The sequence below is a fragment of the Halyomorpha halys genome, unplaced genomic scaffold, assembly GCF_000696795.3.
Source record: "Halyomorpha halys isolate HHAL.00 unplaced genomic scaffold, Hhal_1.1 Scaffold107.1, whole genome shotgun sequence".
Taxonomy (NCBI): Eukaryota; Metazoa; Arthropoda; class Insecta; order Hemiptera; family Pentatomidae; genus Halyomorpha; species Halyomorpha halys.
The window spans coordinates 762,423-775,973 of NW_027112128.1; the positions used below are offsets into that span (position 1 = coordinate 762,423).

At 30.5% G+C, this 13,551-nt stretch overlaps 1 protein-coding gene across 2 annotated transcripts in view; it reads left to right on the plus strand.

The window, feature by feature from the left end:
* The window catches only part of LOC106677757 (organic cation transporter protein), a 17,405-nt gene extending 4,108 nt beyond the window's left edge, over positions 1-13,297 (plus strand). For both annotated transcript variants that reach the window (XM_014415867.3, XM_014415866.3), the window contains exons 2-11: positions 88-308; positions 393-561; positions 694-797; positions 1,720-1,874; positions 2,736-2,904; positions 6,535-6,661; positions 6,741-6,882; positions 9,980-10,162; positions 10,636-10,814; positions 12,225-13,297. In XM_014415867.3, coding sequence (XP_014271353.1) covers positions 88-308; positions 393-561; positions 694-797; positions 1,720-1,874; positions 2,736-2,904; positions 6,535-6,661; positions 6,741-6,882; positions 9,980-10,162; positions 10,636-10,814; positions 12,225-12,398 — 1,623 coding nt within the window. In that variant the 3' untranslated portion in view covers positions 12,399-13,297. The remainder of the gene's footprint in view (positions 1-87; positions 309-392; positions 562-693; positions 798-1,719; positions 1,875-2,735; positions 2,905-6,534; positions 6,662-6,740; positions 6,883-9,979; positions 10,163-10,635; positions 10,815-12,224) is intronic.
* The last annotated feature ends 254 nt before the right edge of the window (positions 13,298-13,551 follow it).

A 13,551-nucleotide genomic window follows, 5' to 3' on the forward strand; every position in this document is an offset into this window, starting at 1 on the left:
AATACCTGAAATTTGAATTATTTTTCATTTTAAAACTGATAGACAGTAATTTCATTGATTCAGCTCTTTTCGTTTAACATAATTCAGATGGATCCAGTAACATTAGAGAATGCTTTGGAAAAGAAATGTAAAAACCAGACTTGGTTAGCATGGATAATGTTTCTTACCTGCAGCCCAATAACTTTCATTGCTGCGCATTTATCTTCATATGTGTTTCTTGGAGGAAACCCTTCTTTCTTCTGCGACATTCCAGAACTAGTTGAAGCTAACTGGACCAAGGAACAAATAAGAGAAATTAGCAATCCTGGGTAGGTGTTAGTTGATTTTTTTATAGAATTCTTTATATTCATAATCTATATATATTAATGAAGTATATTATTATAAATATGTAGATTGGCAAAACAAAGTTGTGTTCATTATGCCTGGAATTACTCCTTATTCAAAGATTTGGGTTTCATTGAAGCTCTTAGTTATTTTAATAAAACACAAAAACCAGATGTGACAAAATGTAAAAATTATATCTATGATGAAGAAACTTTTCATGAGACAATCGTCAGTGAGGTGTGTATTAGAGATGCTTTATTTAACTTATCATTATAACTTTACTTATTAATAACATTTTTATAATTTAATTTTTTATAATTTAAATTAAATTTTTATAATTTAAATGATTTTTTCTTTTAATCTTACCAGTGGAATCTTGTTTGTGATGATTTGCCACTCAGGTCTACAGCACAGGGCAGTATAGCAATTGGAAAATTGTTTGGAGCTGTAGTATTCGGCATGATTAGTGACAGGTTAGAAATGATATTTTCAAGAGAACAAAACCAACTGGTAACTTTTATAAGTAAACAAAATATATGAATAAACAAAACTGTTATTTTTATTTTGGTTAAACCAAAGTTTAAATTTTCGAGACTTCTTTATACATTTTTGATTAAACTTTTATTTATCGAGCTTCGAAATTAAAGTTTTATTATAACTGTCATTTTCAAAATGTGTGGGAAAAAGTATTAATAAAAAAAAAGTAAATTGTTGAGAAACATTTAATTCATAATATAAACAATGTTACAGATTAACATAGTTATTAGAGCATTCTATTTAACCCTTTAGTTTGATTTTATTAATAACATTTCCACCTCCTAAATTGTCATTATAATGATTCAAAACATCTCCTAGAGCTGAAAATGTTCTTCCATCATTGAATGGAGTAGTTGAAAGAACACTTGCAGTCTTGAATAATCATAAAATATTAATGAAAAATTTTTTTAATTATCATTGAAAAATTAATAAAATTGGAACAATCTGCTTTATTCTTTTCCCAGTTATAATTGACGCCCTATTGTACCTACATTGCTGTAAAAACTATAGAAAGGATATTAATTTTTCTTCTTGAAACATTTTATATTCATCCCAACAAAATCAAAACATTCTGCTGAAACTTTTTTACTAAAAACTTTTAAATAACATTGATATTTATACTAAAATTAAAAATAACAGCTTAGGTAAACCCTTTTAAAATGAAACTTACTTATCCTTCTATTGAAATTGGTATTTTGAATTAATTTGAACTGTTCTAATCTCAATAAGAATCAGGCTTTATGTTATATTTAGTTTTATATGTAATCTAAATGGCACACAAGAAGAAGATAAATTCATTTAAAATTTTTTTTCATCAGCTTGTTTCATATAATTTAATATACATAATTTTATTTTTAGGTATGGAAGAAAGAAGACATTTATATTTTCATGTATCATGCTCATGGTTGCAGGCCCTTCCGCTGCTTTTGTTGAGAGCTATACAGTGTTTATAATAATTAGACTGTTGATAGGTGTCGCTTGCTCAGGACTTTTTGAAACTAGTTATACAATCTGTAAGCAGTTATGAAATTAATAATCAAGAATAAGGACAAAATAATAGCATTATATAGAAAAAAACTTAAGTATATAATATTTTTGACATCAGTCTCAAGTAATATATAGTCACGAGAGAATTTAATATGCCTGTTATACTTGCACAAGAAGTGGTGTATAAACAGGGGTTATTTAGTAGTAGAAACTTTACTGTAACACAATAATGATAAACTTTTATGTGATATGATGCCTTCGAGTATACATTAGATATTAATTGTTCTTAATACAATGTTCTAATTTATATATTTTTTAATTATCTTCTTTCATATCATATCTAATATTTCTTTAACATTAGAACCTTAAAAAAAATAATAAGATTGGATATTTATTAATATTTCATTCAATTATTTGTTTATCTTTTATAAAAACATATAAAATATATGTTTTATTACATATATAAAATACACTAAAAAATAGTTCGTGACACTTTTTAATTTTTTACAAGTTATCTTATAATTTTTCCAAATATTTTTTTTAATATTTAGCCAATAATGTAAGTATATGTGAGGTGGTTTGAATGGTAGTTGAGTAAGACATGTTATGGTTATTGTGAGAAAGTAAATTTTTTTGTAAACTTACTTAAATGAAATTTGTATATTATATAAACACGATTTAAGAACATAATATTTACTTAATTATGTGTGTAATATACCCATATTACTTCACTGAATTAAAAAATATTACTTACTCCATTGTCACTCTAACCCCCTCAAATTACCATTTCTAATTTATTATAAAAAAATAAATAAAAAAATTCAGTCTTCAACACTAATATTTGTTTCCATTAAATAAATACTACTTAACTCTCATTTGATTTGCAGTGTTGGAACTTACTGTTAAAAACTACAGAGCATACTTAGCAAACATATTCAATGTAGGTTATTCATTAGGACTTATGTATCTTTCCCTGGCTGCATATTTGACTGTTAACTGGAGGCAACTTCAACTAGTTATATCAGTCCCAATGGTTGCTTTCACCTTCCTAGGCTGGTAACTAGTTTTATTATTTTTTTCTACTGATTAATTGTCTTATAATTGTTTTAGTTAAAAAAAAAATATTTTAATTTTATTTATTTATTTATTATTTCTTGTACATAGGTCTATTATTTCTCTATCATTCTGTTTGTATATATTTAGAGAGAGACTTTTTATATTTTCTATGTATTTTTTTATGTTTATATATATATTTTGTTTTCATTTGTTTATTTATTTTTATTCTTATATTATTTTATTTTAGTATGAATGTTATCAGTTGTCACTATTACTTATTGCCAAACATTGTAGTGTCAGATTATAATATTTATCAATAAATAAAAAAAATAGTTAAAAATTAAGTTATTGGAATATCACTTGAACTGCTCTAAAGCCTAAGATTGAATATATTTATTAGAATGGTCATTGCATGTCAAATCAACACACTTTTGAGCAATACCATCTTAGACTTTCTTGAAATTTTGCACAGGTGTTGTATACAAAGCTATGGGCTTGGTAAAATGTGAAATTTTATTGAGATAATTGTTGTAGAAAATTTCTTTTATTATTTGGTTCGTTATTAAAAAATATTTATTTTTAACTTAAATACTTACTTATTTACTTCCACGGCACTACAGCCCCGGTCGAGCCTTGGTCTCCTCAAGAAATTTCTTCCACTCGTTTCTGTCCTGCGCCTTATACCTCCAACCTGGCGCTCCCCATCCCGATGCACTCCTGCCAACCTGGTCCTGCCACCTAGCCTTTGGTCGCCCAAATTTTCTTTTGCCTATCATTTCATACCTTATGACTCTCTTCGGAATCCTTTGACCATTCATTCGAACGACATATCCTGCCCGCCTGAGTCTATTTATGTTTATGATACGACCGATTGAAGCATCATTATATAATTCATATAGCTCTTTATTACGTCTTTTCCTCCAGACACCATTTTCTTGGATTGGCCCATAAACATGCCTCAAAATTTTTCTCTCAAATATTTCTAGTTTAGTTACATCTTTTCTGTTGAGAGTCCAATATTCTGACCCATATGTAACTATCAGCTTTATAAGAGCCTTGTATAGAATGGTCTTGGTATTTCGAGAGATAAGCCTGGACCTAAAGTGCTTTATGGGACCATAATAGCTTCTATTTGATGCTGCTATTCTCTTTTCTATTTCCTTTAAAGAGCTATTTTCAGTGTCTATATAGGCACCCAGATAAATAAAACCTTGTACTCTCTCAAAATTATAGTTATTAATCTGGAGGTGTGGGTCAGGATATCTACCACCTACTACCATAAATTTTGTTTTAACTTCATTTATTTTGCGCTTCATCTTTACCGCAGATGACTCAATCGTCTTAAAAGCATTTATGAGGTCGGCTTCCATTCTACCGATGATGTCTATATCGTCCGCATGGGCCAGTAACTACACTCCTTTATTAAATATGTGTCCATCTGTTTGTATATGAGAGTCTCTGATTACCTTCTCTAGTACTATGTTAAATAGAAGGCAAGCCAATGCCAGAGGTTCTGACAAGCAGGATTGGATTTTAACCTGGCATTTGGAGTTGAACAAGGTGACTTTAACTATGTTTATCAGTTTCTATGGTATTCTCTGTTTTTGCATGGCTTCATGCAGCATTTTTCGGTTTACTTTATTGTAGGCCACTTGGAAGTCTAAAAGAGGTGGTACGTAGTTATCCCAAACTCAATCGTCTTTTCTGGGATTTGCCTAACTGTAAATATTTGATCAATTGTGGACCTTCCTTTTTTAAAACCACACTAATACCACATCTTCAACATAGGGGAGCATTCTATTGAAGACTATATTTGATAGTATTTTATAGGCATTATCCAGCAGGGAGATACCTCTAAAGTTGCTACTGTATAGATGATGCGTCCGTTTTTAGTATTCTCTTCCTTGGGAAGTTTTCTCATGCTCAAGGATGGTTCGTAGGGCAAAAATTTGGTCTGTTGTTGACTTACATTTACAAAAGCCGCACTTATGTTTCCCCAGGATTATATGCTATATGCGGTAGTAATCTTTAGGACAGTATATTTGGTTTTTTGTACAAATCCTGGGATATACTGATGATATCGACATTACCGAATAATTTCCCAAGATCAAAATCTGTTGTGGAAGAGGCCTTTCTTGCCCATGATGGTGCTTACAGCAAGCTGGAACTTGCTATTAATACCAACAAAACCAAATATAAGATAGCTGGTCAAGAAAGAGGTTTTAACAAAGATTTTGTTCATTTGGTCATTACTCTTTTGAACGAGTTGAGGAGTTTGTTTACCTCGGATCATAAGTTAATGCCACCAATGACATTTCGGTCAAGATAAGGAGATGAATAGCATCGGCTAATAGGTTTTTTTTTTTACTGTGTCGGCACATTGGCAGTAGCTCACTATCAAGATCCACAGAAACTAGATTGTATAAAACGTTAATTCGACCAGTGCTGCTCTATACCTCGGAAACTTGGGCACTTTCGAAGGCCGATGAAAGGGATCTTCAAATGTTTGAGAGAAAGATAGTCAGATGCATCTACGGCCTACTAAAGGATAGTTCAGCTTGGAGAAGACTCACGAATAGGGAAGTCTACTTGTTAATTGGTGAGCCTGATGTTTGATAAATTGTGGGCATTGGTAGGCTGCACTGGGCAGGCCATGTGGCAAAGATGGGAACTGATGAGATCCCAAATAAACTTTTCAATGAGCGCCTATATTGAACATGGCCGAGAGGTTGCCCAAAACTTCGATGGTTGGATGGTGTTGAAGAGGATTCAAGGACCCTGCTCGGAGTGAGGAATTGGAGAGCACCTGCAATTAACAGATTAAACTGCACTTAAGTGATTAAACTGGAAGCTGCTTGAGTAGGCCAAGACCCAGTTATGGGTTGTCATGCCGATTGATGATGATGATAAGGTAAATTTTTATTTTTTAAATTCCATTTTAGATAATTTTTGTTTATCTAGCTGGGAAATTCCCCATCAAGGTTGATACATTGAATAATAGACAATATATTTGTGAATTACACTTTTATTCAGCTATTTTTCAATCAATTGCTTTAAAAGTTTCAAACATTTTATAAAGTTTAAAATTTAGAAAAAAGTAACAATTTTATAGATTATAAAAGCAGAAAAGTGTTTTGAAAAAATCAATAAATATGCATAGTGAAAACTTCTGATAAATCTACAAAACTAATCTGCATACATTTATATTTTAGTGATTTAATTTGTTTATTTCAAATAACCACCTACCTATTACTTTTGATGTATTATTATTAATAATTATGATATTAGTCATTATTATTGTTGATATAATCTGTTTTGAACTGAACAGGGTCAAGGTGATAGATTGTATGTGATGTATCAAAGATATTAACAATATGTTTTATACCATGGAATATTTTTTATCCATTTAAGAGTATTGATTTAAAACAGAGAATGGGACTACGAGACTCATATTCTCTAGGGATCCCAAAAATTACTTAACCCAATTCTGCTATAGAACTGGCTATAAAAATATAATATTTAATATTTTTAAATATCTTAACCTCTTTCATTATTAATGATTTGTAATATGATTCACATATTGTTGAATGTATTATATTGGTTTTAATCTAGTCATTGTTTATAATCTAGTTTCTTACCAGAATCACCAAGGTGGTTGGTAGCTTCAGGAAAACAATACAAAGCCTCAAATATCTTAGGAAGTGTGGCACGCATAGTCCCTAAAGAGTCTGCTAAGTCTTCTTCTCAACATTTTGAGGTTTTCTTATGTTATATGTAATCTAATCTTGCTTTATTTTTCTTCTTAATTTCTTTTATCATTTTTTATTTTTTTATAGGGTTCATCTGATTCATGCTGGAAAAAATTTAGTTTTTTCATTAAAGATTACTTTACACTCTTCTCAACCTTTGAGCTTACAAAAAGAATTTTAATATTCAATTATTTGTGGTTCATGGGAAATTTATATTACTTTGTAATAGGTAAGATATTGTTGATTAAATTGTGATTATTTAGTCGTATAATAATTATGTTTTTATAAGTTCATGATTCATTTCAATATTTTCAAAGATTCCAATAATTATATAAGTTTAAAGAAAATCTTTTTGTTAAAAAATAAAGTTACTTACTTAAGTGAGAAAAGTTGTATGGTTAAATTATGAATATATGCCTAAAATGTTATTATTTACTCATCAATTGTAGCAATCAATAAAGATAAGTGAAAAATTTAGTAAAAAATAATAAGAATGAACTAAAACAAACTGTTCATGAAAAAAGTGAAATTACTGCAGGATAAAAATTTGATTTAGCATGACTGTGCTGACACCAAAGTCACAAGGTCACCCCACAATGACCTTTGGTATTTCTTAATACCATCAGCCATTTTGTTTCAAAATGAATACCTCCATCTCTCATCCATTTATGAAGATGAAGGAAAATTGTATTTTTTTGGAATCACCATTGAAACCTTAAATATTATCTCTTGAATGGGTGATTTTATTGTGTTAGGGTTACGGCCCTTGATTTCTGTGTGCCAAGTTGAGCTGACTTTAGGCAGCAGTATAAGTTAATACCAGAAGGGATTTAATAATACTTATTAAACTTGCCTAAGGTCTCACAGAAGTTTTTTATAGATAGAATAAAGCTCTGAGAAAAAGCAGGTTAAAAAGTTATAAAACAAGGAAAACTTTATTATATACATTTCATGATAAATTAAATAAATCAACACTTGAAGGCAAATTAAATGTCCTTCAAATTAAAAATACTTCAACATCAGAAGGATCAGTATCAGGAAGGATACAGTGTATCAGACTTTACACCCTTGTTTTTAAATTATTTTTTGGTTGTTCCCATTGAAACTCATTACCTTCAAATTACTTTTTCAGATAATTCTCTAGGAATATTCCAAATCCTCATTTGAAACATAATTAAAATCCCTATTAAGATAAATAAAAAAAATATTAATAGGACCAATATTATTGTACTGGACTTTTTAGCAAAAACAGTCAGGAAATTAGGGTATGTGGACACACCAGATATTTCAGTTTTGGTACGAAATTCACAAGTCACTCCATGATGATCCTCAGAACTTGAAATTACCAATTACTGATTTTTGAATTACATCTCTTTTTAGGCTTGGAATAATGTGCTACGTTGTGTGGGGGTTCCAGAAACTTCATTTATTATATATTTATGTATTATATTACACAATATATTTCTATCAGTGGGAGCCAACCTATTGTTTTTAAAAATCTATTATATTTTTATCCAAATCAAATGTTAGGATACCACAAACCATGTAATGCTGGATACAGCTGATAATAATATAGATTAGATATTTTTTCTCAAGGTATGATGTTTATCAATCTTCATGATTACATCAATTAGTTGGCATGCGTGTATTCCGATTGCATAATCTAGTCTTAGAGTTCAAAATAACTAAGTTTACTAAGATATTTACAGATGAAACATAATTTAATTTATAAGAGAGCTAATGAACAAAAAAATGTTGGCTGATTTATATGAAATCGAGAATACTGAAGTTATGATTTTATTATAATTAACTTCACTATATCAATAGGGTTTCCACATTAATTACAGTATATTACTACCATTATGCCTTATCTGGGGTGCTAGATGTATCTTCATTCTAGTTGTGGTTTGGTTTTCTATGGCTTAGCTTTGTTGATACGCTACTTCCAACTCCTTATGATCTTCTAGGACTGTACCTGTGCTGCCTTACTACTGTCTTTTGTTAGGACTTGTACTGCACTGTGCGATTTCCAATCTTCGAATCCTTTTTTTCCCTCTTCCTTGTTCTTATGGCTTCATTTCTCCAACTAATGCTAAACAGTATATTTTCTGTCCCTCTACTTTCTTGTATTTCTTTCCAGCCATTTCATTGGGTGATTGCCATTTGCAGGAAGAGACTAAAACTTTTCTCTAGTGTCGATGTTCCATTCTTTGATTTGCAGAATACTTTGATCTCTTCCACTTATTACTTCTTGCCCGTTCTGGGTCAGAGCTAAGTGCTTAAAAGTACAAATTGAGTGCTGCTTCAAACTTTTTATTTGTTCAGCTAGCTTTGTTGTCATCCTATCAGGGTATCTGCTCAAAGCTCAACAACTGCTATGTTTACTTAGTGCTGAGGGGTCTCAAGTATTTAAACTGCCACCCCGGTGTAGACTCAGAGTGAAAGTACATATACCCTTGTGTTGGCAATGACTAATTATTAATACTTAGGATGTTCATTTAATAAAACCAAATACCTTTTCAAACCAGTTTTCTCTATGCATAGCAAGTGATTATGAATATTTTTTATTATTTATTATTTACTGATAGGGAATGGGTGGCCTAGTGAGTACGGTATTGTGCTAACTACTCCAAGGATCTGGGTTCGAATGTGGCTGTGCCAGAGAATGATTAATTCTGTTACTGTAGCCGTGAATCAACACTGTGGTTCAAGACCCCTCTAGAGTCCACCCTCTATAAAGTAGGAACTCATAGAAAGTAGGTGAAACGGTTGAGTTTGATTATAAACAAATCACCTCCTTCCACAACCCTTATAAGAAAAAGTACTTCCTTACAAAGTTCTGAACCCCTGATTCTTCATGGGTTTAGACGTTACAGATTTTTATTTTTTTAAATTAATTAATTATATAATAAATGATTAATTTAAACCTCTAAGAAACCATTGTGCAATAATTTACTGTGTTTTTTCTTAATAGTCAGGATAAAATTCTTTTAGGGCTCATTTAACTTCCAACAGGCATTCTTGTATTTTATATTAATGAAGATGCCTTAGTACTGATAAAAAAGAACAATTAAGATTTTACCCACTAGAATTAGTTTATAACTAAACACAATAAACCACATCATTGTCAGTTATTAATGAACAAAATAAAATTGTTCTCTATTGAAAAAAATAGAATAAATAGTAACAAAAAGTAATGAAAAAATAAAAAAAATTGTGTGTGTGTGTGTGTGTGTGTGTGTATGTGTATATTGTAGTAAGTTTCCCTTTCTTGCTTTATTGATACAACAATTTACTAACACAATGTTTTATTATTCTGTTCTTAGCACTAAGTGGTTCAAACTTTGATTTAAACCAGTACCTGTATATTGTGCTCAATGCAGTTGTTGAGATTCCAGGCTTCTTACTTCCTCTCCTTTTGCTAACATATTTTGGTAGGAAGAGTTCTGGAATAGGATTGTGGTTTGGTTCTGGTATCGCCATGTTGGTAACAATAGTGTTGCCACAAGGTAATATTTCTTTTGAACAATATTAATTCTAGACATTTGTATTACAGTTAATTTTAGTTAATAATCCTAACAACTATTCCTGATTCAATAATTAACAATTATCTTAATAAATTAAAAATACTATCAATAAGTTAACATAACATTGAAATTTATTGACTAAAAAATAAAAACAATAATACATGTTACATGTTCCTGTTTATAATGTTATAGTGAGGAAATTAAACTTCTCCTAAATTTTTTTTATGATTCAATAGTTTTAAATAAAAAGACTTTTTTCTTCATAATTAAAACTTTTAGTTAATTAATTATTTTACTATAAGTAAATTACTTTGTGATTCAAGCTTAATTTATTTTTACCTCTTCATTTGCGTGAATATGGTTATGTATATTAATTATGAAATCAAATATAATAGATATTTCTATATACTTAAAGTTTTATAAATACTTCAAAGCTTCTTTAAAACTTTATTTAGGTTGGCCGATTATGTGTGTTTCTCTGTTCGGGAGACTTATGGGAACCGCTGCATATGGAGTTGCCATGTTTCATACTATAGAACTATTTCCAACAGAAAAACGCAATACGGCTATAGGTAGCTGTCTTACTATAGCACAGTTTGGTGTACTACTAGCACCTTATATAGTGGATATACTGGTTAGTGCAGTTACATAAATTTTACTTTATGTGTTTTCTATTCTTATAGATATGTACCACTTGGAACTTCTTTTTATTGCTTCCTATGTCTCTACATCTCTAATATGGGGGGCCAATATGTTGCTTGCCCAATAAAAGCAACTTTTGGGAAGGGAGTGAATCTAAATTTTTGCTGTTTTTCCCAACTTCACAGATATCTGGAATGTATTTCCAGAAATTTACCCTTTTCCAAGATGACCTCATGCGAGATATGTACCTCAGAGGCCAATTGTCCATGCTAATAATGAAGAATCCAGGACCAGAGAATTTTACAGAATAGATAGAGAAAATATTAGATTGGGTCCACAGCCTATGCACTCTGTAATGCCGAAAGGCTGGAAAAATGGAGAAAAAAAGTTAATAGAAGCGTTTGGTCCATATTATCGGAGAATGGCTAACATTTGAAGTTCTTTTCACATGGGTTAGAGTAAAACATTCTTTAGAGCTATAATACAACCTGTACCACGCTTACTTTGCAACGTAATTATTGTTGGAAGTAATCAAAAGCAAAGCAAGTTCGAAGCTGGCCTTTAGTTAACTATTTTGTACCAGACCCACATAGTATCTTCCTCTACTTTCCCAACCTCAGGTACTCCAAGAAATAGCCAAGATAAAATCATGATAGCCTCCTAGAAGATTCTTCTGACCTTTTCATACATTTCTTTTTCAATTATATCTGTAGGGATGAATCTTTTTGAATTGTATGATAAATTAATTTAGGCCTGTTTTGAACAGCCTTTGAAGAAACAGCCTTTGAATCAGAAAGGAAGGAGTGGAACCAATCAAGATAAGTTCACTATGTAGTCTGAATGGAGGAAATTTAAAATATTAGTTTTAACACCAAACACAAAAACCAAATTCTAGACAAGATGATCTTTAAAGAAATTATAATTTCATTCTTACTAGTGAAGGATATTTATATCATCACTATATGTTAACTTAAGGCTGTGAGGTCCTCTCAGGGTTCTATCATTTAGCCAATGCTATACTCTTCACAAAAAGATATATGAAACTCCTGGACAATAGGAATCCAAATAGGAAATTTTGTATCTCCTTGTAGTTGTGAGAATGTTTGTTATGTAAAAAGAGTTTAATTTAATTTTTGTAGAAAGCACATCTTTTTTAAATGATGCCCCTTATTTTTCCACTTACAATTATTACTTACAAAATGTTTATAGAAAGAATTTTGGAAAAATTCTCTATCAACTGGAAAAATTGATTTCCATTGTTGTTCAAACTCTTTCTGTAACTTTCATAAAGACTAATCTGGTCTGAGAAGAGAGGAGGAAAATTTATTTCCAATTTACTGATGATTGATTACTTTTTTTGTATATTCATATTGTTTTGCATAACAAATATTATATTTTATAGGGAAAGAAGTTTTGGTGGATTCCGACTACTCTTTGCGGCTCTCTAGCACTTCTAGGTGCATTCTTTTTATTCTTCCTTCCAGAGACCAGAAACACTCCAATGCTGGATACAATCAAAGAGATGAGCACACAGGAAAGTGAGGCTCTTTGCAAAGTTTCTGAACCAATTAGTTGAACTTTTCTTCCATTTATATTTCAAATTTCAATCATTCACTCCATTCATGATTACTAAATTATAACTAATAAACTTTTAAGCTAAGATTTGAGTTTAGATTACTGATTAATGCTGTTCTTCCTATTAATATGAATTATCAATAAAAATTTAAAATGCTGTTGTAGTGATAAACAAAGATGTTTTAGATTATGTTTTATTATTTGATTTGTAAATAAAACAGTAGATGGCGACACTGCTCCTCTGACGGAAACCTTTGTTTGGGTTAGTCGATCCTGGTGTCTATTAAAGGAAACATATACTCTTCGTCTTTGTTTATAAAACCCTTCCTAAATTCAACAACAAACTTGACAACAACAAGGCAAAAAGAAGAAGCAGAAAGAGAAACCTGCTGAAAGGTTACAAGAACTAAAGGCCTTAACTGGTGACCTGGGACTTCGCTTCAAAGATAAGATACAAAAAAACCTAGACTAAAAGATGAAAAAAAACTTTATTGAAGATTTCTATGCCACAGAAGATCACCCTAGATTAAATGCAGATAACTGTAATTGAGACTTAGATGGAAACAATATGGATTGTGAAGCAAATAATTTAGAAGAAGAAAGTAAGGAATATATTAGTGCTAAGAAGAAGAAGAAGAGACCAAAAAAGAAAAGGACTCCATGAAGTGTTTGTGGAATATTAAATTAATATTGTGTAATGCAATAAAATGTTTAAAAAAATATGTTAATAATAATAAAATAAGGTAATAAATGAAAGGGAATAATGGAACATAGATTTGGAAGGAAATTGTTGTAGAAAATACGTTTTATTGTTTGATTTGTAAATAAAACAATAGATGGCGACACTGCTCCTATGACAGGAAACCTGTGCTTGGGGCAGTCCGTCTATTAACGGAAACATATACTCTTTGTCTTCGTTTATAAAACCCTCCCTAAATTCTTCGACAAAAGGTTGATGTACTTCTAATACTTAATTTAAACACAGTAGTTTTTTACACAAACTTAGCAACAACAATAATCATGATAACTGTTTATTTGGATTTAATGTCCATATGAATTCCAACCAGGAATTTGATATCCTACAAGAAACCAAACCTTTCTGGAAAGAGTAAAAAGGTAAAAACTTTTTCAGCAGTCATAAAATATAATTTAAA